General features: G+C 40.6%; 1 protein-coding gene across 1 annotated transcript in view; it reads right to left on the reverse strand.

Moving 5' to 3' along the window:
• Nucleotides 1-8,384: 8,384 nt before the first annotated feature.
• Nucleotides 8,385-19,532, reverse strand: part of PACRG (parkin coregulated) — a gene marked incomplete at both ends in the record, with an annotated part of 185,671 nt that continues 174,523 nt past the window's right edge. Inside the window, one exon of the mRNA XM_079549973.1 lies at nucleotides 8,385-8,545. Within this exon, the coding sequence (XP_079406099.1) occupies nucleotides 8,385-8,545 (161 nt within the window). The remainder of the gene's footprint in view (nucleotides 8,546-19,532) is intronic.

The raw sequence follows: 19,532 nt of genomic DNA on the forward strand, positions 1-19,532 counted from the left end.
TATTTTCTGTATGGCTCTGTTTGTTTAGCCAGCTTCAGCTGTCTGACCCCACACTGCCTGCAGCACTCCACTGTGCCCAGCGAGGAGCAGGGGCCCGAGGGAACAGCATGGAGCTGTGTCAGGAGAGGGTCAGGCTGGGTGTTAGGTTCTTCACCAGAGGGTGGTGAGCATGGAACAGGATGCCCAGAGCAGTGGGCAAAGCCCCAAGCATTTGGACAATGCCCTCAGACATAGGGTTTGGATTTTGGATGGTGCTGAGTGGAGCTAAGAGTTGGACTCAGTGATCCTAGTGAGTCCCTCCCAGCTTGAATTATTTGATAAAGGAGCAAGTGGGCTTTTGAGGAGTGTGGAAATGAATGGTTACAGCTCTGATCCAGTCCCTTCACAGTCAAATGGTGGCCAGAGCTCCTGCAAACATGCTGAGCATCTCCCTCCAGCCTCACCCCCCAAGCTGTGCTTCCAGACCCGCCTGCACCTCAGTGGCAACAGACATAGCTCAGGGCAGGTTCATCGGCATCTGTGAAGGGGTACGTCCACAGGACACAGGAGGGTCAACGCAGGGCCTGGCTGAAGGGAGGGAAACCATCATCATAGGATATCTTGGGTAAAACAAAGGAAACTGTACCACATAATTCAAGCAAAACGTGAATTTTCATGACAAATCTGAAACCACAAACTGGAAATTAAAAGCTACTGTTACTACAACAGCTTGCTATTGATCACATTATAGGAAAAAGATGTGAACGAGGACTGTGGGGAAAGAAAATACACACTCAACACACTATGCACCTCCATTCCCAAACACAGTTATAACACTATGGGAGATGTGCTAAGGCAGTACAGCACCATGCTCTGGTAATAAAATGCTGGAAATACTTGTGGGTGCGAAAGGAGACTGGTGAGCAGAAGCAATGCACATGTCTCGGGGAGCTAAAAAATGCTTGAGGGTTATAAGCTTTGAAAAAAAAAAAGACAAAAACAGAATACTGAGAATAGCAGAATACTATTTTTCTTTCTTTGAGGAGAAAAACAACCATTAGAGTATGCAAGAAGAAACACTGCAGGGTTTGCAACTGCCCTCCAGCACGTGGCACCAAATTGTCTTGTAATTAAAGCTGTTACAGCTCAGATCACAAAATCCAATGCTGTACTATGCCTGTAGCAAAATTATTGATAGAAAGGGGCCCTATCAAGTTTATTTCATCCCTGTTACTATTGTCACTGACTGTAAGTAGCAGGACCCATCCCTTTAGGCAGGCCAGGGCACTGGTAGGCTGATGTATCTCTTTTGCTTTTAAACATACATGGAATTAAAAAAAAAAAAAAAAAAAAAAAAAAAAAAAAAAAAAAAAAGATTTATTTTTTTCCTTTTACAGATAAGGAAGAAACCTTATTAATGAGGCCTCAGTGGTAGTTACACTGTTGCCACTGCTCTGGAAGAGATGTACACATTTTTTCCCAAGAAGGGTTTAACTGCTTTGTAGATCCATAAAGATATTTCACAGAGAAAGCTTTATTCAATTGGAGCTCTTAAACCTCCTTTGTGAAATGTTGTGGTATTTTGTGAGATATGTGGCCTTTGCTATACACGTGATGCTGGTAGGTTTCTAGGCATGCAAGTTCAAGGGCTTTATTTTTCAGATATGTTTCAATCAATTAAGCTCGATGGTAATGTTGAATGCTCTGTAGAAAGCAAGGAAAATAAAAATAATGGCTGTCTGTCTCTCGCAGAACTAGCGTGATTTGCTTCTGTTGTCTTTGCCTCACTGCTGGCAGCATAGCTCAGGCACTAGTTTCAGTGGTCTGAAGGTTTGTGGCCCTGGAATGCTTCTGGTGGGTTTTTGGCTTCATTAGAAGCATTCCTGTGATGTGGGGGATTCCTATCAAAACGGTCATCACCCTCACAGCACCACTTGCTTCCCTACTTTTGCATACAGGCAACTGCTGAGCTACAGAAAACAGCTCTGTGTCTGCAGGGTTCTTCATGGAGGCTTTTGCCTTAATGTTGCATTTCTGCATGCTTGTACAGCCAGCCCCTATGGGGGAGTGAACAAAAGGCCTTTTAGAGGCAATCTTTCAGAATGCTCCTATTGTGCCCTTAATTGCATCAAAGTACACGTGGGCTGTGTGCGGACATAGCTTTAGCTGTAGGTTGATTTTAAGCAAGCCACACATTTTATACCAAAGCAATGCATAAAAGCAGGCACAAGAAAGAAGCTTTAATTTAGTCACATTGCTCCAGTAAGTAATAATGCATAGCAAGCAATAATTGGATGCAAGAAGTTTAGAGCAGATGTTCCCTTTACTTTGATTCTCGAGGCAGCACAGTGGCAATTTCTTCCTTTGTAACAGACATAAATGATTCAGTGTTAATAAAAAAAGTTTCGGGCATAGAGTTCTTCAAGCACACAGCCGAGGAATAAAACGCATGCTGCTAAATGCAGCGTTGAGCAAGGAAGTTTTCCCCTCCCCACACCGAAAACATTTAGAAAGAGATCTGAGTTGTATCCTCAGATGTAGGGTAATTGATCTAAAACACTTTCTGATTGGTGGTATTCATTATTTTTCTCTCACTCAGGTGGAATTTAGTTCTTTCCCAGAGAGGAGAGGGAATGCAGCATGCTGTCAGTCCCAATGGTGGTTGCTGTCCTGGACTGGCCCCTTGTGAGAGCCCCATGTGAGAGGTGCTGGCACTGAGCTGTTTCCCAGCTATAATGGTGACTGCATGCTGCTAACCAAAACAGTAGGCCACAGTAGGCAGGGATAGGAGAAGACAACAGTGGAAAGTGGGCTTCCCCACCAGCAACTCCACACCACACTTCAATAATCCTGTGGAAGTGAGGTAGGAGGTCCCAGGCTGACCCACATCACTGGGACACGTACATGGCAGAACAGAGCTGGGAAGATTCTAGCACAGAAACCCAGTACCATCCCAGCTGCACAAAGTTCCCAGGGGACGGCTGGGAGGGACAAACAGCAGCCTAGGGAATACGGGTTTGGAGTGTGCAGCCGCAGGGCCCCAAAACACTAGAGAAATGCAGTCTCACATCTGGTGAATCAGACAAAATTTTCCTGCCATTTGCTTTCTCTCCCATCCTCCACCTTCAGCAGCATAGCTATTCTTCTCCCAGTACACTGCAGTATTATGCAGAGGGAGAGTGGATGAAGATTTTTTTTCCAGAAATGTTTTGCCGGAGCTACCACCAAGGGAGAGCTCTGGGACGAAGCAGATGCAAATTCCCCAAAACTTGTGCTTTCCCAAAACATGAACTGCTCAGCAAAAGCCTTTGCCGGAATAGCCATTCCCTGACGGCCCTGCTATCAGCTGCCCCTCTGACCACTTCACTTCTCTGTTGAGCTGGAGCAGCACCACAGGGATGCGGGAGATGCAAGAAGTACAAATCCACAAATGAAGTAATGGGACTAATGCACAAGACGGAGCTGGCGAGATGAAAGGACATAATTCACCACTAAGTCTGGAGTTAGGCAAGCCGAGTTGCTTTTAGGTGATTGCTCCTTAGGGAAGGGCTTAGGAATTACACCCAGAAAACAGAAATTGAAAGCTGATAGAGCTGTGTGGACCACATTTCTAAAGGGAGCACATGCCTGATTAATAAAACAACATGCAATGTGAAGTGACTGCTCTGTGGCAGCCATTGGCTTTGTCCAGCACACAGCCCATGGGCCTCAGCACAGCATTTGGGGCACTTTGGGATAGGATATGATATGCAGATCTCTTAGAGCTTTCTCACAGTTTCTGAGGAATTTGTCCACATCTTTGATCACTACACCTATATCCGAGAACAATTTGATCTTATGTAAGGCCAGAGTGGTCCAACAGAAGGCAAAATCTACAACATTTATGTATGCTGGTAGCAGAAACATAGCTGCACATGTATTTGGTACAGCCACCACAAGCACCGATTTGCTTATCTCCACTCACATGGAACATGCTGGTTTAGTTCATCTCTACCAAGCTATACAGAAGACAGCCAAGGAGGCAGAAAAGGTACAGAAATTAGACCCCAAACCAATACATTCCCACTGTGCAATAGAGCAGGCTGAGGCTGCAGGCTGGCTTGCAAATGCATCCCAGCACATTCAATGTTTTTATGCAGAACAAAACCAAATCTAACACAAGTTAGATTCCATAGTTTTTGGTCTGTGGTGTAGGGGGAGGGTGGTCTGGCAGCAAGAACATCCAAACAGTCCCCTCACCTTCCCTCCAGCCTCCCTGCAGATCCAGGCCTGTGTGGGTCAGAGCTGGGTGACCGAGGCCTCGTGCTTCTGCCCCTGGGATGGAGAGGGTCACAGCAGCAGCTCTAGGCTGTGTTTGCTAGGCAAGAGCAATTACAGCTAGTGTGTGCCTGGCACACACGCTCCCATCCCCTCCCCTTGTGTGCAGGAAGGATCGCAGGGCCAGGGCTGGGAACGTCTCGTCCTGCCAGCGCATGAACCATCCTCCCCCGGTCTCCAAGAGGCACAAAGTGACCTCAAGCAGACGGGCTTTGTATCGAGTTCCTGCAGACATCACTGCCTTTATTTACAGCAGAAAATACAGGATGTTACAGATGAGTGGAAAAATGCCGGCTGCCCTGCTGCCTGCAGAGCCCCTCAGACTGGAGAACGCTTTTCTTGGAAGTCGGAGGGTCTCCAGACAGGATTAGGAAAGCACACAGTGTGTGCTTTAGCTTTTTCCTTCTCTTTTTGGCCCCACTTGGCTTCAGCTACGCTTCCCTGCATCCCCCATGGGTACCTCCATGCCTTCCCCCAAACAGCGCTTCCCACAGCCCCTTGTGCTTCACCCTGGGGGATGCTGCCAGCCTCCTTTTGTCAGTGCCATCCCTTTGAGAAGCTGGAAGGCCACCAGCCAGCAGCCTGGCTCCAGCGCCCTGCTGCCAGCGCTGGCAGTGGATGGGCCAGGTCCCAACAACGCAGGGCAGCCCTGCAGTGCTGGGCAGGGGCTGAACCCCCCCACTCATGCTCATCTTCAAGCTTCATTCACCAAACAGCTTGCTGTTTCACAGTGCCCACCAGCACTCACAAGATGCCAGGCTTTCCCAATAACTGCCAGATAATTCAGACCTATCTCAAGCACTGGTTCCAGAAAACCAGCACATGATTTTTTTTAACACTCCAGTGTCCACACGGACCTTTCCTGATATTGCTTACATTGATGTGGCAGGAAAGCTAAAAAGGAGCAGGAGATCTCATGCTCTCATACTAGGGCATGAGCTACTTCTGTTCTGCACAGCCAAATTGGCTTTAATGGAGCTACACTTAATTTATATCCCCTGAAAAACCTGGCCCAAAGTGCCTTTTAATTGATCTCAATTAGAAACTGTTGATTGGCTGCCCGTAGCATTGGTGACCACAATGACAAGAGCTGGAGGAAAGAGAGACAGATACTATTTTGAAACTACAATTCCATTTTTTGAGCTTGGTAAAATAGCAAGGCAGCGTATCAAATGACATAATATTACTCATATGCTTAAGCACCTGGGTCCTTGATCTTGTGCTTTATAAAGTGCTCTGAGCTGTGCTGTAATTGCCTATAAATACGCTGCTGATCATGCTTAAAGGGACACTGGCAAGGTTAGCAGTCCTACAGTTCGACTTGGTAAAATGACATCCAAAAATAGTTTCATTTTCGGTCTTCCTAAATTACTGGCCTGAGTTTTTTTCGTGTTTCTTTTCACCAGTCCAGCTCCTCAGGTTAATAAGTTGCCATCTTGAGCAGTCAAGTAAAAGCACTTGGCTGTGAAACCTTTCCCCTGGTGTGAATGGGGATGACCTCTGTTGCTCTTATGGCTTGCAGTAAGGTCACCTCATGTTGAAGCAAACTGTTGTGAAAGACACCTTCAAACAGAGAACAGAGGTACAGGGAACAGGCCTGGACAAGCCTGGAGCTGCACAAGGTGCCCATTTTCTAGCCTCTGTCAGTCATTAGTCTTGTCCTAGATGTGCAGAAGGGGAGAGGATACAAAAACTTGCCAAAAGAACGGAACTGTGGAGTTAGAAGGATGAAGCTGTAGCTTCATCACCTCCTCAGCAGTGCTGCTGGGACATGGGGAGGTGCAGTGGGAAGGTCCCAGGGATCAGTGCCCTGTCCCCAGATGTCACCTCTGCCAGTGGCTCTGTGGTAGGAGCACAGTGGGGCAGGAGCTGCATTGGCTGCTGAGTGGTGTTTTGAGCTTAGGCACAAGTGTGGGGTTGGATTTCTTGTCAGGACAGAGTATAAATAGATAACAAATGAAAGATGACTTGGTATTTCCATTTTATGAAGGGCCTGATTTGTTTCAGGGTAAAATAACTCCGCTTCCTCCATGCAGCAGGCCTCCTGCACACTGTGTACTTACAGTGGAAACCTGTGATTTCCTGATAGCCAAACTCATAGCTGCAATCATGTGAGACAGAACAGCTCACTGGCACAGGACACAGTACCCAGTTTAGGGGTCCACTGAGGGGAGATGGAGGGAGAAACTGTAAGCAAAGGTCATATTCCTAGAGCCTGCATGGCAGGGCATTTTTGGAAAGATGTGCTCAGCTTCTCTATTGCATCGTCCATGAATCTGCCCTGAAATTTCGAAGAGAAGGCTGTTGAGATTCCCTGCAGCCAGGCTTTGCATTCCTTTCTGCTGGGGAGGTGGGAGATTTACCGAGGCCTGGATGTGAGGCAGTGTGTTTGCTGTGCCTGTCTGTCACAGGTGCGTGTTAGTCACAGCACAGGCCTGAACCCTAGTGTCCTGGGGGAAACTCCGGCTGCATGTAAAAGAAAACAGAAATAACTGAAAACCAAGCAGAGAAGGAAGGTCTCCAGAGTCTGTGACACTGCAGGTACACTGCAGCAGTGGGGCCTGAAACATGGCTAAGTAGCTACTGCGGCCAGTGGCACCCTTGAGTGTGGCAGCTCCTATTCTTCCTGACTTGTCCTTCAGTCACAGGAAAGAAAAGAAAGAGAGAAAAGACAAATGTTTATAGCTAACAATCAGAGCAGACAAAAGCATGTCTAGTGTCAGCATTTCAGTGGGTTGGAAGGCGCACCCCACGCGCCCTGTGCCCAGCCAAAGGAACGGGGCAGCGCAGGGCCATGCTTCTGGCACAGGCAGTCCTTGCAGTGTGTGTGCATGTGAGCAGATAAAACTTGGATAAAGTTGTATGCTTCTAACAAAAAAACCCTGCATTTTGAGACCTTGCAATTACGCAGAAATGCTTGAAAGTGCAACCTCATTATATTTTAAGAGTTAGAAACCAGAATAAATACAAAATGAGTTCAAAGTCTGGACATTTTGAAATGCTATGCTTTTTAGACAAGGTTCATATCACTTGAGTTGTTTTGAGCTAAATTGATAATTTTAAATTATTTTCATGAACATTGTAAAGTTTGCTTTTTTTTTTTTTTGTAGGTTTATCCCATAGAAGTGCATCTAAAGAAATAAAGCCAGTCATAAAGCTATGGTCAATTCTGTGTTGTGGCTATACAGGAAGAAAGTAAGCAAGAAGGAAATGTAGAGGATTACTGTGACAATAGTTATATTGCTTATACATGTGTATACTACAATAATAACAGGAAAGCGATGGCAACCTTGCAGTTAAAATAAATATCCAGCATCCTATGAGATAGGTTTGTATTCTGTATTTACAGAGCTGAACAATGCCAGTAGGATCTGAAATATTCTGTACACTGTATATTCTGTCTGATTTATTTAAGTTCTGGTTTTTTGTCTTTTTCATTCAAAATTGTGGCCATGCCTGATGTTTACTGAAGGAACCCAAGCTCTAAACACCTGGAAGCTTAGACCATGAGTGTGTAAGGGACATTCATTAATTTTCTGTCAGTGCTTTATAATGGGCCATATAGCTTTTCCCACTATAACGGACATATACGTTCAACAGTTTTATTGTATGTTGGTGCATATTATTTGGCACAGCTGCTACAGAGACACTGCTGAACTGGTGTTTCTCTTCCATGACAAACACCTATTAAGCAGTCAGCATAAACTCTTCTTGTTACAGCATCTGACATCACCCTCAGGGCAAGCGGACACAGAACAGCGATTGCTGAATTGCGTATGAAAATTATAGTTTTATTGTCTACACAACTGAAGGTTTAACTCTGATTCCTGCTCAAGTCAGTTCTGCCATAAAGAAGCAATTCTTTCACGGAACAAACAAGCACAGTACACCATTGTAATCAAAGGAACAGGCACTATTTATGTGTTGGAAAGACTTGTTCACAATAGTACTAACACTCTAATGCCCCAGAAGCCACTATTTTAGCAGCTGTACAGAAAAAAAGCATGACTAACAAGATGCCACACAGAGTCAGACACAGGTTTTTGGTTATTTTTAAACACAAATGAAATCATCCCATTTGATACCACTCAGTTTAATATGCACGACTGGTAAGTAGGGATCATGTACTTAATGTTTATATAAGCAGTTTCTCCACCGTAGCGCTCAAAGGCTTCCAGTGTCTCTTGAATCAGATCTCCAATATTTTCACGCTTCTGCTGGCTGTAGTCTATCCCATCGCCTGAATTAACTGATCAATAAAAGAAAAAGGGGGTGGGGGAAAAAAGATTATATTAAATTTGCTGTTACACTTTGAAATAATTACATAGACAATTTCATGTCAGTCACTATGCCTCTATTAGAAACTTTTTCTCTTTAAGGCTCTGCTCAGGCTCCCACTTTGTACGCCTTCAAAAGCTGTTTATGTATGTGTTACTTCAGTATCCAAGTGAAAATCCAAATAAACACTAAAAAAACCACATTGTATTGTAAGATATGGGTGGACTCTGTTACACAGCGAATCTCTTAAAACCATTGCTACGTTATTTCATAACATTGCTTATTTGGGACTGAATTCTACTGCCAGATGCGTAAATGCTTATCTACAGAATGTGACTTCAGCTATAATTGCTGTGCTTTGAAATCTTAAATAGGCACTGTTTTGGGACTGTTCCATGTGTACATCCTATTCACAGGCAATGCTGTTTCTGGTTGAGGGGATGTCATTTGGTCTAGAAAAGATGTTTGGAGAACAGGACAGCACTCATTCAACTTCTGCTCCCTGAAAATTGTGTAAAATTAAGTCAATGTCAAGAAGACAAATTATTGCTGCCCCTACATGCCGCACCGTTTACTGTTTTTTTTCTCTAACATGGAGTAGCAAGGGTGGCACACATTTATAGACACAGAGTGTAATTATTCAAAAAATGTGCAGTGTAAATAACTGTCAGAACACAAAATACGTAAGTAAGAAATGATGCTGAGATTTTAAAGAGGAAAATACATTCTATTTCATTTTAAAACAGTACTCTGAAAAATTCCTTAATATAGATACACTCTCAGACATAAAAACTAGTTTGTTAAGAGTAATATACACTGAGCATGAGCAGTGTGGTGGCCAGGCTGTCACACTGCTGGGGGCAGTCCACACACAGTCAGCCAGCGGTCTTGCTCCAGGTGGTGGTGGCAATGTGCCCATGACACACATTTATCATTTCATGCACCTCCACTTACTTATTACAGTCTGAGCCAGCAAAGGATGTGTTAGTCAAGACAACACAGCCAACTTTTTCTGTAATGCCCGTCTTTCACATTAGAAACATGGTGAACACAAGTGTGAGGGAAGGTTTTGCTTCCAATGCTGGTTCCACATCACAAGTCCTATGGGGTGCAGATGCACCCCACTCTTACATCCCTTCCTTAACCCAAGCTCAAGGATCCGAATGTTACATTTGTGACTCTTTACCACCATGCTCATGAAGAAAAGCCAAAGAATACTGAGATAAAAATCACCCTTTTGCTGAATTTTCATGTAAAATATTTTATTACATTCCAAGTTAATAATGTATATATCAGTTTTTTGAACATTTACACAAAAACAGATGTGACATGCAAGGACTGAGCTTTGGATTAAAAAGGCATTAAATTATTCGTGAAGGTTACTCTTAAACACACAGACATATTCTTATAATTTAACAATATATTTCATGGATGTGAAAAGCCAGAGTTGTTGTATCAACATTTACTTTAATTAATTTTAGAAATAATAGATTCTGGGAGTGATAGAAAACAAGAAATATTAAAAAAAATGGGATTAACTTATACAAAATAAAAATAAAAATAAAAGCAAACCTCCCCCCCCCCAATTAGTAAAACAACAACAACAAAAACCATTAAAATGGAGTCTAGAATGGACATGGTTTGCTCTTGCAGAAAACACCTGAGATCAATTGTACCTCCTCCTTCACTTGTGTTGCATGTGCACTGCCAGCACTCCCTAAAACACCTGGAGCTGCTTCAGGTTTCACCAGACTGGGCAAAGGAACCCCTAAATCTCGATCTAAGTCTTGGCAAATATGCAAAGGAATTACTGACTTTCCAACCACTTGTCTATTATCTGTAATTTTAAGCCTACACACATGCTCTGTTAATGAGCTTACACAGCTTTCATCATTCTTTCAAAGATGTAGTAAAAAAAATCTACTCTGGAAGTAATGGTGATACACTGCATATGGAGAACTAAGCAAGTTTGGAAGAGGACAATAAGATGCAGGGATAGTTCTGGTAGCAAAAGCATTTTCCAGAATCCCATGTTATAGTCTTTCACATTAGAGCACTGTGTATGATAAATGATGTCTTAGGTCCTTGATCAAAAGGTGCCTAAGACAATGAGGCAATGGTAAAGGAAGCAATCTGCAATGGAAGACAAGGTGCGATGTGCAGACCTTCATTATCATTTTTTCCAGCAGACCATCTGTGCTGTGTGAAGGTTTGTATCCTCAAGACAGGCATAATTCACATCAAGGTCATGACACAAGTTACGACTAACAATACCAGAAAGGTTATGTCAGCACTGAGGTCACTTGGTAAGTAGTAAAATAGCTATCCTGTGCAGTTATAGGAATTAAAAAATCTTTCAGACAGAAAGATAACAATTAACCCAACAGGACAGCATCCACCAAGTGGATGAGTCAGAATGATCAGCTCAATGCACCTAAGGGTAAATATCTAGTCATAATAATGATGACTAGCTGGAAAAAAATAGCTACTGAAGTATAGCGGTCTCAGCATGCCCTTCTCTGATTTGACTTTAATTCCAAGTTAGTTTGCATGAGGAGCCAACTTTGTCAGCCACAAAAATGTTGCATATGTAAAGTGTGAACATGGATCTGATTCAAGTTCTTTATGAAGTTGTCCTTTGTGAGGGAGAATAAATCAACATGAAAATGCTAGAAAGAACATTTGTCAGATTGATCTCAAAGTAAAATGTCTGGCAAATTCATCATGCACCAAGAGCTCTTTTCAGAGCAAATGTTATTATTGCATTTAGAAGAAACTCATTGAAGCACTAGTAACAGATCTAGAGGATTAAAATCCGGAAAACATCTCATTTTCCCTTTCTGGATCAAAAACCCAGTTCCCAGTCTCCTAAGTCATGCACAAAGGGCTTTGTGGTCCTTGAAAGCGAAGTGAAAAGCTTGGCACCTGTCAAGACCTGCGCAGGCTGACAGAACCAGCCAGCTCCGTGCCAGCTGCTGTAGCTGAGGAAACCCTGCTCAGACCCGCAGGGACCAAACTCAGCACTTGGCAGGGAGTGGAAAAGAATTTGAATTGTGCTTTAAAATGTGGTTTGCATTTGAGTCTAGACATGTTTCTATTCATGATTCAGGATATTGAAGAAAATCTAGTGTTATTCGTATTCCATTTCATTTCATTTTGAATTTTTTCTATGGTAATACTACAAATATAAAATTGTATTGCATTAAAGAAGCAAGTTTCTCTCAAATCATTAAGTGCTTCACAGGGCAGTTTTTAAATCCCGGTGTGAGCAAGAAAGGTAAACCAACCCTTGAAGCTCGGGCAGATGTTGAAGTTCATGCCTCTGGATATTTGTTAGCATCTGAAAGCGGCCTTGGTATTCTTTCAGATTATTAGACATCACATTAAGGCAGGCAAGATTTCAGATAGGGCTTTATTAAAAAAAAATCTCTGGAATACGTCACAGCACCTCCTTGTAAGTCACAGATTGAATTGAATACCTCAGATAGGTGTAGGGATAGGAATGTCATAGACTCTATTAGAATTTTCCTAGATGCTAGATGTCCAAGGAATGCTTAGTGTTAGAGGACAGAACAATACTGAAATTCAGAAATTTCTGAAGACAACATGAAGGAAGACTCACATCCACAGCTTAAACGATTTTTGTAATTCAATTGTGATTCAAAGACCATTCCTATGTTCTTTACTGGTGAACTTACAAATACATACACACACACATCGATTTCAAATTGTCTTGGAACAAGAGGATCTTAGCAGGAATTTTTGAACTAATACTAGTTACTGGTAGAGTGATGCACATTGTGTTCATTGCTTTTTTATTTATTTTCCTTCCTTCCTTCCTTTTCCTTCCTTCCTTTTCCTTCCTTCCTTCCTTCCTTCCTTTTCCTTCCTTCCTTTTCCTTCCTTCCTTCCTTCCTTCCTTCCTTCCTTCCTTCCTTCCTTCCTTCCTTCCTTCCTTCCTTCCTTCCTTCCTTCCTTCCTTCCTTCCTTCCTTCCTTCCTTCCTTCCTTCCTTCCTTCCTTCCTTCCTTCCTTCCTTCCTTCCTTCCTTCCTTCCTTCCTTCCTTCCTTCCTTCCTTCCTTCCTTCCTTCCTTCCTTCCTTCCTTCCTTCCTTCCTTCCTTCCTTCCTTCCTTCCTTCCTTCCTTCCTTCCTTCCTTCCTTCCTTCCTTCCTTCCTTCCTTCCTTCCTTCCTTCATCATGCATTTTAATTTTTACTGTACATAATTAAAGTACTACTTACGGTGAAATTTAACTATGGTAAAAACTACTTTTGAACAGCTAACATAGTTTATTCTAGTCAAACCAACAGGCCTTCTCATCAATTAAAACTATTACAATAATCCAACAAGCTAACCACTGACTGCATAGATTTTTGCTTCAAAAGAAAAAAAGAAAAACAACAATGATGGCATTGTAGTGTGCAGATGTATTAGTACGGAATCATATTTATGCAGAAAAGCTTATCTCAGAGCAGTACACAGCTAAGCTGTACAAACTGGCATTAAAATATTTTGTGTCATATTTCAGGAGTTTATCCCTCCTAGAAGTCGACAACAAAACCAAAACATGCATGAAAGCTGATGGACACGGTATACAGATTGGTATGAATGTGTATTAGGATTCACTCCTCATAACTTATTGCTTAGGAAGAGAACAGAGCTTAAGAAGTTTCTCTATGTCCCCTAAGGATTAGTTTAATTGTCTTAGAAGATGTTGGGCTCCTGACTGCAGTGGAAAGCGAAAGCCCCCAGTGAGTCAGTGCAGCAGGATACAGGAGTCCTCTGCACTGCTCCCACTGCTCTGACTCACAATACTGCTTTGAAATTGCCAGCTCCAGGAAGGATAACGTGGCTTGGTCTCTTTTTTCATTTAACTGTAAGTCTGTGAAAAGTCAGAGGGTAAGGCTCTACAACCTCCTGACCACTAAGAAATGGAGAGACACTGCTGGTTCGTTTCACTTAGGTAGAGGAAAAGCTGCAAGAAGATTATGACTCTGAGTCACTACCAACCCAGACATAACATTCTGTCTTCCACTCAAGGCTCAGAGCAACATGATCACATGAAAACATGATCAGTTTTAAATGTTTCTTAGGATGTGTCTAGATCATGTGCATACAGAAGCATAAGCTGGCCTCACACAAGCTTGTTCCAAAGCTAGAACACTGGAAAGAAGAGCTCATAGAGTAATTTAGGTTGCAACAAACCTTCAGAGTCATCTGGTCCAGATGCCTTACTCAAAGCCAGCTCCATTTTCAAAGCTGGATCACGTTGCTCAGGATCAAATACCCAAAACTGCTCAGTGCAAGTAATCCCAGAACCAGAAATGGTGCAGGGATCTTCATGATGGCAGGGCTTTTCACCAGCCATTTCAAATGTGATAAAGGGAAGTGCTCTTTAAACATTAAAACCTGCATAGATAGTGGAGGTGGATTTGCTGAAGTTAATTCCTGGGGAGATTGTCTGTTTTGATACAAAACGGAACCAAACTTCTGGCACAGTAACAAAAGCTAACATGCATATACAATGTTGGCTTCGGAAACTTAATCATGTATGAAAAAAGGGGCACGTATCTGGCTGGAAAATAAATAAAATTTTGTTAACACTTAAAACTATGAGAATATAATTTGTTGAAAAAGTGCATCTTTCAAAGCACTTAAAACATTAAAGCTGGAAGTACCAGTAAATAAGCAGATCTTACCTTTGAATATGCATAAACCTGTTTTTTGACACTATCAACATTTAGAGTTCCTAGTCTCTTGCTTTTCTTGGCTCCTCATTCTATTTTTCATCACTCCTGTTGAATATTTATCACTTTACAATTCTACGGTTTTGCAGAGATTGCAGAAGAATAATTCAATTGAAGAAGAAAGCACATATACTTGGAATTTAGAATGAATACTAATACAGATAAATTTCTGCTCATCATATGTCCAGTAAAAAAACCTTTATACTTTTGCTATGAACTTGCTAGGTATTGTTTGCCTGCAGAAGCTGTGTACAAGAGTTCTTAGATTCTCACTGAAGGCATTTTGCTCTAACATAAAGTCTAGTTTCTTTCTACTGTTATCTTCCATATGCAGCTAGCTTTTAGTTTATTTCATAAATTATCATTTCTTTTAGAATGTAAGTGTAGTTACTATAAATACTATTCAGAAAGTAAATAGTTCAGTAAGTGGAGGAAGCACAGTGATTGGAAAGGAAACATCTGACTGACTGATGATGTTTTACTAATGACGCAAGCTGCTGGAGAGAGCTGTAACTATTCGTAAATTGCTGCAGTACAAAAAAAACCAACAAAACAATCCAACAAAACAAACTAAAAAATCCCAATAACTGAAAATGAGCCAAGCCAACAGCTGCTATCACAGTTTTCCATTTCCAGGAAATGTTAGCAACATCAGATGTAATCCATTCTAAGTCCAGACATTTTTTTTTTAAAGTTGAAATGAAACGCTGTAGAAATAGAAGGCTCTGAAACAAATGGTATTAAGAAATACATTTGACCATTGAGGTTATAAAAGAAGGAAACCTTATGGTATATTTTTCCTCTATAAGCATTTAATGAATTTAGACTTTGAAGTTTCCCTGTATTTGCGCTTGTAATGAGTATTGAACAAAGCAGTGTTAAATAATCTTAGATAAACAGCATGCACAACAGGGGAGCAGAAACTGAAATCTGAGAGCTCTGTGGCCTTGGTACACCATTTACTGTTGCAAAATTAGGTCACAAATCATGCTTGAAGTGCAACAAGAATTGCATCACTTATGTGAATCTGGTGCTCTTCCAATCATTTTGGACACATGTAAATACAGCTTTTTTTTTTTTTTTCTTTTCTTTTTTTTTTCATTTAAGATGAAAAACAAGTTTTTGGGTGCAGAATTTGCATAGCTTTACTGGTCTGATGTGAAATACATTTCCTTGTCACACTTTTTCTCATTCAGATATGGCACAATTAATGCAAAAAAGAATTTAAACTACGGCAAATAAATCTGTGTATGTGTGTGTGTGTAATAAATGTAATTCACTTTTCAAAGTAATTCAAAGTGACAAAGCTGAAAGTCCCAAGATGCTTTTAGGATTGCTGTTTTCAGTATAAAATGTAATGCTACAACAGCCAATTTTCAACACTGAGTTCATTCATAATTAAAATTGCAATGCTTGACAACCTGTCCTTCTTCCTCTCTTGGAATATTTGTATTTATGTAACCAAAATGATTTAGAGGGAAAGCAGTTTCTTTTCTTTGCAAGCAAAAAACTCAGTAATTCGTTACTTTAAGGAGCTAATGAACTTTAGTGTTATTAACTGTTGATGTTTTGGACATCTGTTACGTACAAATGAAATTTATTGTGTTGAAAATCACTATTCAAAACCATTATCATTTCAGGACCTTGTCTGGTATAACTTGCCCATAAAAAAGCGCACAGACAACTAAATGATCTCAATGACAGCTTTTGTAACTTTGTAACAGTGGGTTGAAATCAACCATACAAAAAATGGGGCAATATAATAAAAATTTCACATCAGAATTCTTGGAGCAAGGAGCTAGATTTGCCTGCATTTGTCTGAAGTTTCCTAGCTCGTCTGCACCCTAATTAAATGAAATAAACAAAAACACAAAGTCAACTGAGGGTGTTTTAGCAGTGATTTGAGAAGGGACAAGGAGATGTAAGATATGAATGACCATGTGGATTTGCCAAGATTTCTTTCACTGCCATGGGACAAGGGCAGAATTTATGCAGTTTAAAGGACAGATTGCACTGGGACTGGAATGTAATGATTTATCCTGAAGCCAGATAGAGAAAACAGTATTTCACTTCCAGAAATACCTGTACTAAAATGGCTAGGACTTTCTAGTGACTCTTAAGTATTTTATTTTTTTTAAGGCAGTTTATTGCTTCTTTCTGATTTTTTCCAATTGAATCAATGATAAATAAAAATTTAATGATAAATAAAAATAATGACTTTCCCAAGGCATGAATTTGCATTTCTTTTTAAATAAGGAACAGAAGGACATAAAATAAATTCTAATGAAAAGGCAGTTGGTTGACAGCTAACCCATTTTACATTGCAACAGAAAAAGAAAATTTTTTGCTAGAACTAGGATTTTGTATAGTCCCACACCTCCAAGAATGTAAAGCTGATAGAAGAGGGAAAATCATGTCCTGTAGGTGTGATAATTCTGCAGGTTCACAGCTTTTGAACTGTGAAAGCTGAAGCATTTTGAAAGCACATGCACATTGCATGCACATGCCACATGCAGACTGATTTTTTTCTGAAAGTTTTAGGAATTTTTCATAAATCTATGTCTTTTTTTTTATTATTTTAATTTTTCCTCTATTAAGTATGAAGAAAGATAAGTATGTAACGGTGACTTTTTCACTAATGACTCTAACTGGAAAGCATTTGCCCTTCTTATATTACCATTGCACCTTTTGCTGCTCAATATGTAATTCAAAAGGATGTAAGGTATGAAGAAAACAGGAGGTCCAGCAGCATCCAGCACAAGAAGTTATAAAGGTTGGGATGTTAAGTTACGTGCCAAAAAGCAAATAGCTTAGGTCATGGGGAAGTTGCATTTAACAGCAGTTCAGCCTTCTACAGCAATGCTTGAGGAGCAACGCTTTACCTTGATACGCCAACAAAGCACTCCTGCCTGATCCCCGCAGCACTCAGTTAGGGAAGGACATACTACAGCTATCACGAGCCTCCGGCCAAACAGAAAGAAAACTCAGTGGGCAGTTGTCTCAATCTTTGCACCTTGTGGCATTTTATCTGTAAAGTAGAAATCTGAAGGAAGGCTGACTTGAGGAACAAGAGTTATGCAATCTCTCCTATACAGCTTACTGAGTACTTCAAATCTGGTTCTGAGCTAAGCTTCTTTTTAAAATTTTTAAGTATTGGCATTTAAAGGACTCTGTAGCACTTCTTGCTGATGTTAAATGACATTATTATCATCCTATGAATCAGACATTTCTCTGAACACACTTCTCCTGAGATAAATCAATGAAAGGGAGGTTGGTTGCATGTTGTGGAACTACAAAACCTATCTTGATAATTGCTAGACATCAGCTATCACCAGTACAAGTGCTTCTTTGTCTGTCTTGATTTCAGAACTGCAAGGGCTCAAAGAGCAAAGCATGCTGATACTGTGAGCTCCTGAACTGCCTGATATTTTCATTCATCTGAGAACTGCTTTGCTGAATTTGAAAAAAACTGAAAGAAACTGAACTGGAGCAGCAGTTAGGAAAAAATGCTATTGATACTATCAGTGGGTCTGTAGAAAGACAGAAGTTACTTGTACATGTTTCCTTAGTAACCTGTACCACTACTAAATCACCTTCTGAGATGTGGTGGACAGATGCACTCCTAAAACAGACCAAAACAAAAGTTTTGTTTGGCCATTTGTGCAACTTTCATAGGATTACTCCCTTCACTACCCAATGCATAATTCATTACTAAAGAGTAATTAGTAAATTACTCTTTAAAGAGTAATTAATTAAATAAAGCCATTTATATGATAGGTCTCATAGCTTCTAGACTGTGCTTTTTAAAGTCTGTTCCTAACCTGCAGTGCAAATTCATTAAAATAAAAGCATTCTTATGATGTCTGAACTAAATTGTTCACAAGAAAGAAAAAACTAACAAACAGCATGTGTGTATAAAAAACAATATGGCCAGAAATGGCTAGCAGGTTTTGTTTGTTTGCTTGTTTTGAGATAAAATTATTATTTAAATATGTCAAAATATTTTAAGCGGAAAGTATTTTTAATATGTAAATATTTCTTTTGTAAAGTTTTATTATACTTGTTCATTATTTTAAGAAACTGGGGTTGTTTCAGTAACACTTTTTAATGCAGAATCATTTTCCCCATTCTACATACTGCTTTTCTGACAAAATAAAAAGCAATCATAAGTCTTACTTACAGAAGAAAGAACTAAAAATCTAGTTTTCTGATTTACAGTGTCTATGACACAGATTTACTACTGGCATATATAGGAAAAAAAAAATGCTGCTATTTCTTACATTGCTTACACCCGAATAATTATAATCACCCATAAGCACATAATCTCTTAAGCCTATACTAGATTTTCCACATTTACTGAAATAGACCTTTGAACTTATCTATTCTGAGAATAAGCATGGAAGCAAAAATGGTTTTTCTGTGTGCAAACAGGATGCATGTCATGCTCAGCAGGGCAAGTTCCACCCCCCTTCACACTACTAATACCTTCCTCATATCTGTATGGGTGCCTTCATGTAGAAAATATCCAGCTGCTAACTGTGCAGCATTTCCAGTTCAGTTTGTGATACCTTTTAAAATACATTTGCTTCATTACTAAAGCAATAAACCTGACCAACAACAAGGCTTGATAAAGAATCTCTGTTTCTCAAGTGGATTAATATTTTGCTTTCTTCGTCCTAAACTGCTGCAAATATAATGCATCTATAAGCTGATGGAAATGTATTAGTTACGGATAGGTCATCTCCACGCAGTGGTCATTTGAGTGCTTACCCTGACACGTTGCTTTGCAAAAGCCTTTAGGCCAAGGATGAGAATATTTGTAATTTGTTATTCCCCGGATAATCCTCGCATAAAACAAACATGACCACTTACATATCCTCCAATATCTAGGTAAAGCATGCTATGCTGCCTTTTGTAATTGTAATCTTAATTTTGTTTTGCATCATTCATTCATCATTCTAACCCTAATTCATCTTCCATCCCTGGTTGCAGACAAACCTACATCTGCTGAGATTCAAAAGGAAAACACTCATATACAGACACATACAGGTCAGGACAGGGAGGAACAGACAAAAGAAAAAGTAAGCAATATGGCTGAATGCTCTTGGTCAACTCAGGCTAGCCTAGAGGTTTCTAACAGCCAAGAAAACAGATAAATAGCACTGCAGAACACAATATGTTTGAGTATTTGTCAGCTTCCATTTTCATGTA

This window comes from Tetrao urogallus (genome assembly GCF_951394365.1).
Source record: "Tetrao urogallus genome assembly, chromosome: 2".
Classification (NCBI taxonomy): domain Eukaryota; kingdom Metazoa; phylum Chordata; class Aves; order Galliformes; family Phasianidae; genus Tetrao; species Tetrao urogallus.